Source organism: Phacochoerus africanus, chromosome 2 (assembly GCF_016906955.1).
Source record: "Phacochoerus africanus isolate WHEZ1 chromosome 2, ROS_Pafr_v1, whole genome shotgun sequence".
In the NCBI taxonomy this organism is placed as follows: domain Eukaryota; kingdom Metazoa; phylum Chordata; class Mammalia; order Artiodactyla; family Suidae; genus Phacochoerus; species Phacochoerus africanus.
In genome coordinates this window covers 220802488-220817696 of record NC_062545.1, presented here as the reverse complement: position 1 = coordinate 220817696, position 15209 = coordinate 220802488, and the positions used below count along the sequence as shown (strand labels likewise).

Here is a 15209-nt window from a genome sequence, read left to right as displayed (position 1 = left end):
CCATCTACTGGCAGGATTCTGTCTTGCTCAGGGAAGATCAGCCTTTGGGCTATTAAAGCCTTCAACTGATTGCATGGGGCCCACCCACATTCTGGAGGGACAATCTGCTTTACTCACAGTCACCGATTTAAATGTTGATCTCATCCCAAAACTCCCTCATAGAAACATTTGGAATAATGTTTGATCAAATATCTGGACACATGGCCCACCCAAATTACCACACAAAAGTGGCCATCACACCAGCCCAGATGCCCAACCCGGCTGAATGAAGGCTTCTTGGATCCCCCAGGCCAGGTTGGCCACCAGCTTAGGGTCAAGAAGTCAATGCCACAAGGAGCAAGAGAATCACCCAGTCAAGCCCTGCCTGGTTTCTTAATCCATAGAGTCTGGGAACATTATGAAATAGTTATTTTAAGTCACTGCGGTGGCTTGTGACACTCCAGTAATAACCAGAACGCTAACTTTAACTCACATCATCGCCTCGCTCCCTTAACAAGCATCAGCAGGGCTGACCATCTCAAATGCACCAGCTCCTAGCTCCAGGGCCTTTCCATCTGCCAGACTTCTCGGATTATGCTATTTTTCCTCCAGCTCTTTACTTAGCTGGCTCCTTTCATCCTTCCTGCCTTGGATCAAATATTCCATCCTCAGAAAGGCCTTCGTTGACCACACTCTCTAAATTAACTTTCCTCTCAATGTCTCTATGTTTTTCTTTCTGTTCATTTTCTTCAAAACATTTCTCTCACTCTGAAATTAACTTGCTTTGTCTTTGGCTATGGTCTTTCCCTAATTAAAATATTAGCTCCAGGAGTTCCCGTCATGGCTCAGTTTGTTAATGAATCTGACTAGGAACCATGAGGTTGCAGGTTCGATCCCTGGCCTTGCTCAGTGGGTTAAGGATCTGGCAATTCAGTTCAGGTGGCAACTGCAGCTCGGATCTGACCCCTAGCCTGGGAACTCCATATGCCACAGGTCGGCCAAAATAATAATAATAATAAAGAAAAAAAAAAGAAAAATATATTAGTTCCATAAAGTTGAGCATTTCTCCAGCCTGTGTACTGCCCACACAGTTGCTTAGTACAGAATATATGTTCAGTCAATACATATGGAATGAAAAGTAATTAATGCTTACATCATACCTAGGTGATTTACTTCTGGATTCTGTTCCAGGGCCTCAACTTACTGATACTTTGATCACAGACTTAATGAAGGGAGATTAGTCCTCCTACATGATATAAAGGATCTGTTCCTCTGACATTTCTTCTCCCTCCTCTCATGAGATGAGTAACCTCTAAGAAACAAAAAAAACCTAGCATCCTTCCACCATTCCTCAGAGACAAAAAAACAAAATCAAAAAACAAACAAAAAAACCGCTTCATTTTTATACTCGATTATCTATTTGACTTATTTAGATACTTTCCAAACGCTTCCAGATTAATGAAAGGACAATCCTAAACTAAGAAAGGGAAGAAGAGTTCGCTCTTTTTTCCTGGAGAGCCACTCTACCAGTAGCCTTTGCACAATACAATCTCAGCTCTTTAATTCCCCCCCCACCAGCCGCCCTACCCCAAACAGGGCTTACAGACATCTCAGAGAAAGGGGTGGAGAAGCAGCAGCCCTACCTCCCAACCCCTTTTTGTTCCCCATTTTCCAGTTCTTTCACACACTTGACATATGAAAACAATAAACATTTTTTTCCCCCATAACTTGAATGCAGCTCCTAACCCATGGGCCTTTCCTACCTGCAGCCACCCTCCATACCCACCTCCACTCTATATATTTTCTAATTCCCTAGTATCCTGATTCTCCCTTGTATTAATTACATCTTTTCATTTCATATTCTGATGCTTTGACATTCAAGGCCTTGCTGATGCTGGAGAGACTGCTCCTCCCAGGATGAGCCAATAGGTAGTAAACAATTTAGCTGGAAGCACTTTTTTTAAATTAGAGTTGATTTACAGTGTTCTGCCAATTTCTGCTGTACAGCAAAATGACCCAGTCTTATATATATACATATTCTTTTTCTCATGTTATCCTCCATTATGTTCCATCACAAGTGACTGGATCTGGTTACCTGTGCTATAGAGCAGGATCTCATTGCTTATCTGCTCCAAATGCAATACTTCGCATCTACTAACCCCAAACTCCCAGTCCATCCCACGCCTTCCCCCTACATTTTCAAAACAACCAATCCAAAGCCATGTCCAACCAATCCAGAGCCATGTCCAACTAATCCGACCAATCCAGAGTCCTGTCCCAACCACCTCCTTCAGTCTGGTCCACCATGCACCTAGTCATCTCAGGGCCAGAGAGCAGACCACTTGGGAGATTCTAGGCTCCAGACCTCACTGAAATTATTCAAACTAGCCAGTGTACGCTTAGTGACCCTGCCTCACCCAGTCCTTCTCAGGGAAGCCACAGTGAAGGCTCTTGCCCAACGATCCTGGACTCCCTCCTCTTCCTGACTCCATGTGCACCACCCCCCACTTCACGTGCTGTGCTTCCTCCCTGTAGGAACTAACTAACTCCCTTTTCCATGGCAATTGTCTCCTGATCTAGGGATCTTCCTATACCTCCAACTGTCTGCTGATGCACCGTACTTTACAATATCCCTCTAGACTGTAAGTGAAGCCAGTCTTAATGATGTGGGAGACAACTCAGAGACTGCACTCTCAGTACTCAGTATGTTAACTCTCATTTTAGCAAGATTCAAAAATGCTTGAGTTAAATCAGTGATTCACTCAAGAAACATTTATCAACATCCCGAGTGTGCTAGGTATTGTGGGAGGCCCCGGGGATAGGAGGATGAATTAAGCATGCTCTCAGGCAGGCTCCTGGTATGATCAGGCTCAAAAGATATTTAAGAAAATAAGGAATGAGTGACTGTCTTCCCAGAGTTCATAAGCTGGAGCACATTACTGGCTGGATCCCCTGGTGTGTTCCCTTCATAAAAACATTGTTGATTTTGGAGCACTTGAAAATAGAACTAGCTGATTTATCTTGTTCGGTCCCATTATTTATGTGACAAGCTATTGAGCCTGGGAATCTAAAAGATTATTCAAATTTGCCAGGTTATTACTAGCTCTAATTAAGCCTTCTTTAGAATACCTTCACATAAAAATACAGCTCAGCTATTCCTCAGAACAGCCTGAGGAAACTGTTATTTTGGGGACAGAACATAAATACAATATTATTCATAACAGGGAGACTTACTGAGCTCTTAATATATGTCGGGTATTATACCAAGTATGGTATATGGGTCCTTTTATTTCATCTTCGTAAAATGTGTAGTGTCATCCTTATTTTACAAATGAAGAAACTGAGGCTTAAACAGGATGAACAATTTGCTAAATGCAGTACAGCTATAAAAGGTAGTCCCAGGATTTGAACCCAGGCAGTGTTACTCCAGAATTTACTTGTTTAACAACTAATAGTAGATATGAGCTAGGAAACTATAATATTCTAAAGGAGAAGCTATATAATATTCTAAAGGTACATTTCTTAAGCCCATTCTTATAGTCCATTAAGGAATTTGGGCCAATTTTTATCCCAGGAGAAACTCTATTCATTCAAAATGCTGCTACTGAACATACAATATCTAAATACGCCAAAATCTTTTCTTCTAATAGGTTCATCAGAATTTGTTTTTAAGCTTGCTCTGCTTGGCCACCATCCACAGCGGTCTAGTTGGTTATATAGCAAAATGAGTTATGTTTAAATAAAAAAAACTCTAGAATTGTTCTCCAAAAACTCTCCATAAATGAGGAGTAAGCTTTAGTAATTACATGTACATAAAGAATGGATTTTAGGACTCAGTTATGCGAGTGAGTTTTCTGCTTCCTTGTTAGTCTTTCCCAAGGAAGCTCATCAAAATCTTGTGACAATGACTACTCGCCTTAGCTTTAAATATCCTTTTTATTTCCATTAGTTATGTATAATACACACTACAGAGGTCATCTCCAGACTTGATTTGCTGCTTTGAAAGAAAGCTTATTCCTCTCTGTAAAGTAATTATATCCTCATTGACCAGGCACTGGGTATGCTCTGGGGAGTCTACAACTTCAGTCACCTTGAACCTCTGATACTTCTTCTTTTAAGGCATATTTGTGGGAAAGAAATCCACAGGACACTAAGTACCGTGCATATCTCAAATCCGAGCTTCTGTTTCTCCCTCTTTATGGCTAAAGATTAAACAAAATTACCCTAATAGGCAAATGGAACTTTCTTTGTGGCACCTTGAATTTCAGAATACCCAGAGGAAAACACTGAAACCTACTCCTTTTTTCCTTCTAGTATCCAAAAGAGAAATCCAAGAGTTGCTGAGTAAGGCTTTTGATCTCTTGCCAAACCTCAAGCTTCCTAAGATACTAGTCAAATGATATTTAATATTTCTTTTTTAAAGGCCCAACCTCCCTCTCTCAGCCTAAAGGAAGAAGACACACCTGAAAGGTCTCTTCCCTTTCACAACGAGCATTTCCTGAGTGCCTACTATGTGCCTGAATCTGTTCTAAGGCCTTAGAGATAGAGCAGTGAACCTGTATCTTACCTATCACAGACAGATAATACTTGAAATTCCCACAGGAACCAAACCACAACGCAGAACACTTCAAACTGTACTCAGAATCTTACAAGTTAGGGTCTGAAGAACTCAGGAGTCTGAAGACTTGCAGCTGTTCCCTACACTTGTTAGAACGGAGGGTACTTAATAGGTGGGGCAGGGAGGGGTGTGATTTTCTCATATTTATATCCAAAGTTTGGTGCACAAGTATGCTTATTAGCTGGGCCCAGGTTCTAGAGGTTTCCTAGAATTCTCAAAAAGGTCCAGGATCTCACGAAGATTGGAAGCATTCCCTTAACATACCCACGAATCAGCTTCAGGAACCCAGGGGGCTGCACTTGCACGTCCTTGGTAAAGGTCACCTTTTGAACACCAAAGTAATGCCTAGAAGACACCACACAGGTCGCCACAGCCGCTCTGACTGGTGCACCCCCAACTCAGTCCCTCCTACACTTCAAAACTTCGCCCTCCAGAAACTTCAGGGGGCAAGTTGGTCTACTGCCTCGGAAAGGGAGTGAGGAGCGACAAAGCCTTGATCCCTGAAAGGAGGCATGGGTTTCCATTTTGTTCTGCTCCCAAACAGGTTCCCGGCTAGAAAATCAGCGCCTCACTGTTTTTTTGTTTTGTTTTGTTTTGTTTTTTAAACAATGATTTTTTTTTTCCATTATAGCTGGTTTAGAGGATACATGTATGTGTGACTGGGTCACCTCGCTGTATAGTAGAAAATTGACAGCTCCTCACTTTGACATCTTTAAGTTATGGCCAACACTAGTTCTCAGAGCCTGACTGCCCGCAGCTCCAAAGTTCTCTGAGCGCAGAAATGCACAAATGGATTCATCTGGGTCTTTTCGGGACAGGTGAGTTAGCTCGCACTCCCCCTCCGTGAGCTGTGGCCGGGCTCAAATGCTCAGGGTTACCAGGAGCGCGCCCCAGGCATGCGCCCCGCAAGCACGCACCCTCGCCCCTCTGTTCCACCGTCGCGCGCCCCAAAGGCTGCCACTCCTGAGCAGGACTCGCGTGCGTGGGTCGCCCCAGTACTTTACCGTCAGTCACCGTAGCATCTGCCTCCTCCCCTGCCGCGTGGACCTCCAGCCGCAAAGTCGTCGGGTTAGAGAGCAAGAGCGGCCCCGTGGAGAAGAGCTGCTCTTCGGTGACGAAACGCAGTTGCACGCGGTAGTGCTGGCGCGCGGGGACCCCGGCAAGGGCAGGGGCAGCGGCCATGGTGGGAGCACCTCTGCCCCGAGCCCGAGCGGCGCGGCCCGACGCTGCTCCGGGCGCCAAGAACCTGCCGCGGGAAGGGGAGGGACCAGGAAGCGCTAGCACCTTCATCACCTCCGCCGAAAGTTCGTTCTTCTAGTTAGGAGGCGCCTGGCGGCTGGGGCTGCACCCACTGCCCTGCGCATTCCCTTACCTCACCCAGTGCCCGGCCGCCGCTGTTACGCGGCGACCTCCGGTACACAGGGGCGCCCAGTAGATGCGCAGGAGGGCGCAGTCACCACGCAGGGCTGCTGCTCCGCAGCACAAGTTTGGAGAGCGCTCGAAGCACCTGGAGGCAGTTGGAGTTTGGAAGCAGAAGGGTGACACCTGCTGTTGGCTGGGACCCTCCGTGGGCGTCAGTTTGGAAATGGCGTTGGCCCGAGCTTCTGCTGTGTGGGCACTTGCTCTTGGGCAGGTTATGGGGCTCCTGGCGCCCACGCGTGAACAGCGGTGCTAAGCACTGAGCTCTTCCCTCATTGACAGGGTCCTGACAATGACAGGGCACTCGTGCCACTGGCTGGTGATGAATGACCACATTCATCTCTCATCCCCTAACTGGGAACTGAAATCTTACTCGCTGCTGGATTGAGAACCATTTGCCTAGACGTGAGTCTGGAGGGCCAGGGAGTCTGATGCCTAACTCCAGCAAACACCTCATCTACCCATTTAGCTCCAGCGTCAAAGTGTGGAAGCTCCAAACTATATCACACGTTGTCTTCTCTGCAGAGAAATTGGTCTTCTGCTTCAGGGGGTAAAGAAAAAGAAACAGTCCTTCCTCTAACAGGAGTTCCCCCCCACTGTTATAGACCCAGGTGCCTTAAGGGAATTTTCTTCAAATTCTGAACCCACTTGTGTATCCTCAGTCTATATAACCTCTTGACAGAACAGACCGCAGGGAGGAAGCAGATTGTAAATCCACTTGGATTCTATAAAGATAATGTCCTTAGCCAAGCAGGTTGACCTTTTAAGAATGAGCTTCCCTAAAGGCTCTGGGGTCTGTAGCTTCAGAATTTCCAGCTCGACTCTTAAATGCAGCCAGGCTTTATGAAATAAATTCCTAACTTCCTTTATCGCCCCACCCCCACCCCACCTCCCATGTAGTCCTGGTTCCCACTGTGGCCTGATTCCTCCCTTAATTCCCTCCCAAGTCTTTCTCTTTCCTCCTTCTCTCTTACCTCTATCTTTTAGGGACCCTGCTCTTCCTTCTTATCCTATTCTCACTTATATTGTCTCACGGCTTTGATTTTTGCCTCGGAAACCCGTGGAAATCAGAAATGCTTTAAAAAGTTGGAGCTGTGGAGAGAGTTTCTGGTGTGAAGACCACAGAACCCGTGTATTCTGCCCCTCAGGGTGTCATTTTGCCTCTCCTGCTTCCCCAGCCTCCTCAAAACATTTTCCTGACTTTCTCATTTCTTTTTACCTTCTCAAGCCCTGCCTTGATGACACTAAGTACTTTCATACTCCCAAGTAGCTCTTTACCCTCCTGTCAAAAAAACCCATCCAGCCTTCATGTGTTGTCAGCTTTTAACTTGGAAAGTAAGTCTGGGGATAGGGGACTGATTTATACTAAAATGTGAATGATGGATGAAAATGACTCATAAAGCACTTCTAAAAGGGCAATATAGTGACCTTGGTAGAATTCCCAACATCCACTCAAGAAACCTGGAGTTCTCTTGCTTAAATAAACAAACAAAAACCTATAAAACATAATGGCAGTCTTTCCCACACATTAATGTTGAGGGGGGCAAAAACCCAACTTAGGCTAATTGTAACAAAAATCCAAAATGATTCACCACAAAGCCAGGAAATCTAAGTTTTGGTCATGGCAAGATTTAGGGGCTCAATTAAGGTTGACGAGATGGTCTTGTCTCCCCATCTTATAGAAAGGCCTTAGTTCCGTACTGGGAGCTGTCACCGATTTACAAGCTTTCAGCAACAAGGCCCTTTTTCTTCTAATTCCAAATCAGGTTGGGTCCATTTGAATATGAGTAATTTGCTGTGCTAAGTCTACCCAGCTAGGGACTTGGACTCTGGAGACTGGAAGCCTTACCAATTTTGCATCCCCTGAATGACAGATGAGCAGGTAACCACAGGGAGGAGGTAGCTGGGATGATAAAGCAAGTTATAAGCATGACATCTAACACAGAGCCCCTACCACATGCCTGGCACTGTTCTAAGCATGTTACACACACTAATTCATTTACTCCTCCCCACCACCCTATAAGATGATAGTAATAATAATAATAGTATTACATATATATTATGTATAATAATATGTATTGTAGTTATTTTATTATAATAAATACTATAATAATATTTTGACTGATGAGGAAGCTAGGCACAAAGGTTAACTAACTTGCCCAAAGTCACAACTTAGAAGTGGCATAAGTCCTCTACAACAGTTCAGACACTAAAGTAAGTCCATGAGTAGCCATTCCCACCATGTCTCAAAGTTAGAAGCTAGTAGATAATTTTTCAGTCTTCCAAATGGATAAAGCTCAGGGCCTTTGAGTCCCCAGAATTGTGAGCATATCATTTTAAACTGTTCCCACTTTCTTTCCCCTCATCTTCTCACCCTCACACAGATGGTTAAGAATCCCTTAGATTTCCCCTCCACGAGTGTTTCACCTTCCAAAGTTTTATTTACACCTGTGCAGTTTTTGTCCTGGTACAAGTACAAACACAAAGTTCATGAATCATTTGGTCTTTCTTCTGTATTGAGTATAGTGTAGATTCCTTTGCATCATCTACTTGATCCACCATTGAATTTGACTTTCTATTTTTAGTTTATCCCAAACTTCTGGGGGTTTTTGGTCTAATAGCCATCACTCTCTTCCACCTCTTTCTGTCATCAGTGTTTTTTTTTTTCAGGGTCTCCAAACTTTCTTAAAAAATACGTTCAGGATAGTTAAGAAGAAAGAGCAGCACCAACCTGTAATAAAATGTTTTTTGTTTGTTTTAATACTTCTTCCTTTTTTTAAATTTACAATGTTAGTTTCAGGTGTACAGCAAAGTGAGTTATACTTATATCCATTCTTTTTTCCCATATAGGTTATTATGCAATGGAATGTTATTAAGAACAGCTGGGCAGACTTATCTGCTGAGTTCCTTCTCTGGTCTGCCAGCCTCAGCATGTGCCAGGGGTGACTGTGTTTTGCCAGCCATTTGTAGAGATTGAATGGAGGGCTGAGGATCACCCTGGGGAAACCAAAGCCATGCTCCAAATTCTTCCTCTTCCATATACTCTGGAAAGAATAAATTCTCTTAGAAGTGAAGGAGGACCCTGGTACCTGGATTTCTAGCTCTGTTGTCAGTATAGCATCATTGGCTCTGTTCATGCATGTAATCTATGTCCAAAGCTTTGAGAGATTCTTTCCACTATTTTCTTTCTCCAGATAACATAGGAAAAGGGACCTCTGGCCAAGCTCATTTGCACATGCCTGTGGCTGCAAACTCAGTTCAGCTTTGTCATCCAACAGGACATCATCAAACCAGTGCTGAGCTAAGAGAGAAAAAAGAGGTCCAACTTTGTTTATATTCTACCCTCCCCAGGGCTCAGCCCAATTAATTAGTGGCTTGAAGTCTAGACTAGTCGCTTCAACCCTTGACAAGCGCTTTTCCTCACACATGGTAGCAGATCCCTCCTCCTGGGCAGAAAGACCCAGACCAGAGTGCTTCCTGCTCCCTTCCTCTGATTTCAAAGTATTATCCTCAGCAACATGGCAACTACACTACTTACCATGATGTTCCACAAAAAAAAAAAAAAAAAAAGTCTGTGCCTCAGCTAAATAACAAATTTCTACACCTCATGAAGAAATTTTGATGTCACTCACAAGTAATTGAAACAATATAATAATCTGCATGTGATCTAGTCCATTTAATAGCTGGAATTAAAACCCATTGTTTGCAGACTCTATTCTTGTGAATTCACTACTTGGAGAAATTTATGTGTAACCCTCAAAACAGTATTATCGGTGTTTTCATGATCACTGTGACAAGTCTGAGTCACCCGATGCACACACTCTCCCAGCTGAGGTTAACAAGGTGATGCTCTGCATTCTTGTTTCACTTTTTACACTGTATAAACAAGTGTTCTTTTAGTGCCATGTTTTTTTTTTTCTCATCTTGTGTGCAATTTGTTGGTGATTTTGCTATTTAAAATAGCCTCCAAGGAGTTCCCGTCATGGCTCAATGGTAACAAATCTGACTAGTATCCATGAGGACAAAGGTCTGATCCTTAGCCTTGCACAGTAGATTAGGGATATGGTGTTGCTGTGAGCAGTGGTGCAGGTCACAGAGGTGCCTCGGATCCTGCATTGCTGTGGCTCTGGTGTAGGCCAGCGGCTATAGCTCCAGTTGGACCCCTAGCCTGGAAAACTCCATATGCTGCAGGTATAGCCTTAAAAAAGATAAAAAGTAAATAAATAAATAAAATAAAAAAGCCTCCAAGCATAGTGCTGTCTAGTACGAGAAGGCTGTGATATATCTACAGAGAAACAGGTACTTTAGATAAGCTTTGTTCAGGCATGAGTTATGGTGCTGTTGGCTGTGAGCTCAGCATTAATCAATCAATAATATATATTAAATAAGGTGTCTTGTAATAGAAACACACATAAAACAAGGTTATATATTGACTGGTTGATGCAAATGTGACCAGAGGCTCACAGGAACCTAACTCTGTATTTTCTCTAGGAGCAATGGTTCAGTACTTGCTAATTCTTGGTCTGTGGCAGCATTACAGAACAAAACTACCATGAGTAAAAAGAATCAACTATATTTTACAACAATAATGCATTTTTGAAAGTGTTTGTAAAAGAGTGCGCTATAACTTCCACATAATGAATTTGAAAGATATCCTTTCAAAGCTGAGGCCCAGCCTTTGTACATATGACCAGGTGGTAGGCCCACTCCCATTCCTGTAGACAGGACAGGAGGCAGTTTGAGAGAGGGGGTGAGGGACATACTAGGCTTAGAAATTGGATTGGAGTTACTAGAGGAACAAAAACGCCCTGCATACTGTAGGGAAGCCGTTTTGACGACTTCGTTTTGAAAGGTGGAGAACATCATGGAGAAAGATAGGAAGAATGTCTACTTCTTTGGAAAAGAGAGAGAAAGAGCGAATGATTCAACCATTCCTCTCTACAGCAATGGTCTTCAAGCTGAGGTGTGTGAAGACCCAGCAAGGAGGATTTTTCAGGGAATGAATTTGCAGATCTTTCACTTCCGTGAGTGCTTTTTCCAAAAACTGACTTCCTGAGAAACACACATAATGTGTTTCCTCTTTCCCACTACTCTCTTTATTAAAGAAAGGCATAACTCTTCATCCAAATTTTACTATGGCTAATTGCCATGATGTAGAAAAATATCCAGGGCACCAAACAAACAATTCAAAAGTACTGTTCTGGGTACATAGAAACTAAATGACTGCAGCTCTTTTAAAAGTCAGGTGATATCTAATTCTTTTTATTGAATGTGAGGGAGACCTAACTGAGCTGTCAACTGGGAGATCATCAAACTTAAACTTTGGCAATTCCCTGCAGTCACAGGGGTCATGGATAAAGGACCTCAATGTGTAAACTTCCTTAGCTTCCTGTGATTATTTTTAAAGCAAATAATAGGGAGTTCCCTAGTGGCTCAGCAGGATCTGGCATTGTTACTGCTGTGGCAAGGATTTGACCCCCTAACTTGGGAACTTCTACATGCTGTGGGCATGGCCAACAAAGAAAGTATAATGATAATTAGAGTTTTTTTATTCCTTTTTTTTTTTTTTTTTTTTTTGCCTTTTGAGGCCCCACCTGTGGCATATAGAGGTTCCAAGTCTAGGGGTCAAATTGGAGCTGCAGGTGCCAGCCTACACCACAGCCACAGCAAAGTAGGATCCAAGCCATGTCTGTGAACTTCACCACAGCAATGCCAGATTCTTAACCCACTGAGCAAGGCCAGAGATCGAAACCACAACCTCATGGTTCCTAGTCGGATTCATTTCCACTGTGCCACAACGGGAACTCCAATAATTAGAGTTTTAAACAGACTTATGGTGATAGAAACTTTTTAAAGTTGTATTTAAATATATATTTTTAATTGCAGAAATTATACATTTAGGAGAAAAAATTTCAAACATAAAACATATTACAACTAAGATAAAATTCTGTGAAGGAAGTACAACAGAAATAAAACAAAGAAGATAAATATAACTTCTGACAATAAAAGAGCTTATTGTATTTTTAATGGGTGATAGTGAATCTCAAATAACCATGTTATTTAGAATTACTGGATTGGCTTAAAATGTGACATAACTTTTAAATGTCAGTATTAATAATGCATTAAAATTAATATGCTTGAGACTAAACTTGAAACATTTTGGATGTCGATTTTAAAAGGTGTGAGGAATTCCCATTGTGGCTCAGAGGAAATAAACCCCTCAGATGTGGGAGAAAGTACTGACAGGAGGAAGGGAATTAATCCTGGGATAAACCCAGCCCTCTTGACAGTCAAATTTGTTGAGAGAGGTACACGGGAAAGGCCAAAATTAGAATCTGAAGGTAGTCTGGTCTTGCAGAGAGAAGTGTTATTGGGATGAGAGAAGCAAGGTCAGGACCTAGGAACATCAAGGGAGGGGTTTCCCTCAGCCCACAAGGACAGCCACACTTCATGTGCAGTTTTTCTCATCTCAGGTTCTAAGTTCCTTGAACTACCCCATCTCAGTGCTTCCATTTGTCAGCTCTATGCCAGCTGAGTGCGGTGGTGGTTTGGGACACAGATAAGAGAAAGAAATGTGCTGGCCCCACGGGACAAAAGCAGCACTTTATCTGGAAGACTGTGTCCAGGATGGCAGACCCTTACAAGCAAGAAGTGAAAGGGACAACCGCAGACTTGGAGTGCAGAGAAGGAATGAGCCATGCCCAGGAGTAGGGGCTCCAGACCCAGTCCCTCTCCTTCTTACCTGAGTAACTCAGGCAAATTTCTCAGATGCTTTGAATTTATGGAAGCCTTTATGGTAAACCCACAAGGACTTGGTAAAGTTTATTGCGAAAATTAAATGACACATGGAGTTCTTGTCATGGCTCAGTGGAAACGAATCTGACTAGCATCCATGAGGATACAGGTTTGATCCCTGGCTTCAATCAGTGGGTTAAAGATCCTGTGTTGTGGTGAGCTCCAGTCTAGGTCACATACACAGCTCAGATCTGGCGTTTCTGCGGCTGTGTCGTAGACTAGTAGCTATACCTCCGATTTGACCCGAGAACCTCCATGTACCATGGGTGCTGCCCTAAAAAGACCAAAAAAAAAAAAAAATTTCCCCGGCTTTATAAAAAAAAAAGAAAAAAATTAAATGACACTGTATAGCAACCACTGAATGCATAATGACTATCATTAGTATTATTACTCATGGAAGAAAATATGGAAAAGCAAAAAGATGAAAAGCTTAAATAAACCATGTTCCCTCACCTGAATGAAGCATTGGAATTATTTTAGAAGAGTTATTTTCTTAACACTTTTTTGTCTATTACCCAGCTAATCTTGGCATTACGTCAGCTTTTTTTACTGAAAGGGAAAACAGTGTGAATACCCACAAGTATGAGCGATGTATATAGGACTGACTCTGTTTTCCCATGATAAGAAAAGACTTATTAGTTACACAGGCATGCGAGTTTTAACTTTTACTTATTTTTGTTTTTGTTGTTCTGTCATTTATTTATGGGTTGTGATTTATATTGTACTCATGCCCAGAGGCACATTGGCATGTTTTGTAAACTACCAAATAAATAGCAGCAGCTATATTTCCAGATCCATTTGTATGGAGGTGAAAGCAAGCATGAAAATTGGAGAAAACAAGCTGGAAAATTGAGAAGACGGTCAGAGGGGCATTTTGAAAAACTCATGTGTTTATTTTAATCTGCCGATCCATGTTTAAATCCAGGGTCGGATCCTCTGCAATAGTTAGTTTGATGGTCATCCACCTGGAATTCTTCCCAGAGAGCTGATGTGATTGTACAAGATCCATGCATGATTTCTCATGCAGTCCTTTCTTGAGCTCTAAACAGGAATTATAAGACCAACATAGTAAACTTACTGACCCACCTCGTATTCTCTCAGCACCACCATAAACCAGAATACACCCGATTATCTAAAATATCTGATTAGAGAACATAGTAGGAATAACAAAATGAGTGATACCAAAAAAAAAAATACACCAGTATACATTTTACTACCATATAAAAAAATGTTGCTTCACCAGTTAATCTTAATGCTTTCTTCCAGTTCTAATATTCTGAATATGTAGAATAGCTGACATTTATTCACTGGTCTACATACTTCTCATTCATAAGTATATGGTTGCAGATTTACCTTTAGGCTAGCTTTAGCACGTCTCCACATTCTGGAAGGCAATGCTGGTCAAACTTTATCATTTACCATGTGTAAGAATCACCCGGAGAGATGGTTTAAATGCAGATTGCTGGGCCCAGCCCCCAGCGATTTGGATTTAACAGGCCTAGTGTGGTACCCAAGAAATAATTCTATTTCTAACAAGATCTCAGGGGATGGCAATGCTGCTGGTCTGCCACAAGTGGACAAAATTTAAAGCAACTCTGTTCTAACCTTGGGAGGAGCTGCATCTAAAGTCATGCTGTGCGTTAAATGTGCAGGAGCTAATCCAGGAAGCTGACGCATTGCATACAGATAATGAAGGATAACTTTATCATTCAATTACAAGTGTGTAGTATTTGCCAGGAGCTGGTTTTGCCACAAACATTTTGAACTATTTCCACATCATTTCAAAGCTGCAATTACACCTTGTTTATCTTTTCAAGGGATATATTGACACAAAATCTCCAGAAGGGGCAAATGAAGAATAGGATTATTTTAAAGAGCACCACCTCCATGTTTGTATACCAACCAATCGGCACTTCCCTTTCACTCATATTTAACTGTTACAGGAGCTTCCCAGGTATAGCACAAAGAGTACTTTAACCTCATCCATGTTTTCCCCTTCCTCCTTTGCAAAGTGAGGATGATAACTCCTGTATCAAAGACTTGATGTGAAGATTAAAAGAATAATGCATATGAAGGCAAAACAGTATCTAAGGAAATCACTCCTGAGTTCCCATTCTCTCAGGATACCTCATTCCTTTCCTTTAGACAGTTCATCACAGATCATCACTATACATGTAGGGGCAGGAAAGAGTGATGATTTAATTACACACACCCCTCACGCACGCACGCACGCACGCACGCACGCACGCACATGCACTATCATAAACCCTCTGTTTTGGTCACTCTTGAATCCATAACACTTAACTCAGTTCCCAGTTCTTAGGAGGCAATAAGAAAAGAAAGCTTTTGCCCCATGGTAAAAACTCAGTAAGTGTCGATTTGAAAACATATAAGCACA

General features: G+C 42.5%; 1 protein-coding gene across 2 annotated transcripts in view; it reads right to left on the bottom strand.

Moving 5' to 3' along the window:
• LOC125120029 (histone-arginine methyltransferase CARM1-like) overlaps positions 1-6076 on the bottom strand; it is a 267252-nt gene extending 261176 nt beyond the window's left edge. For both annotated transcript variants that reach the window (XM_047767702.1, XM_047767704.1), the window contains exon 1: positions 5602-6076. In XM_047767702.1, coding sequence (XP_047623658.1) covers positions 5602-5887 — 286 coding nt within the window. In that variant the 5' untranslated portion in view covers positions 5888-6076. The remainder of the gene's footprint in view (positions 1-5601) is intronic.
• Positions 6077-15209: the final 9133 nt, after the last annotated feature.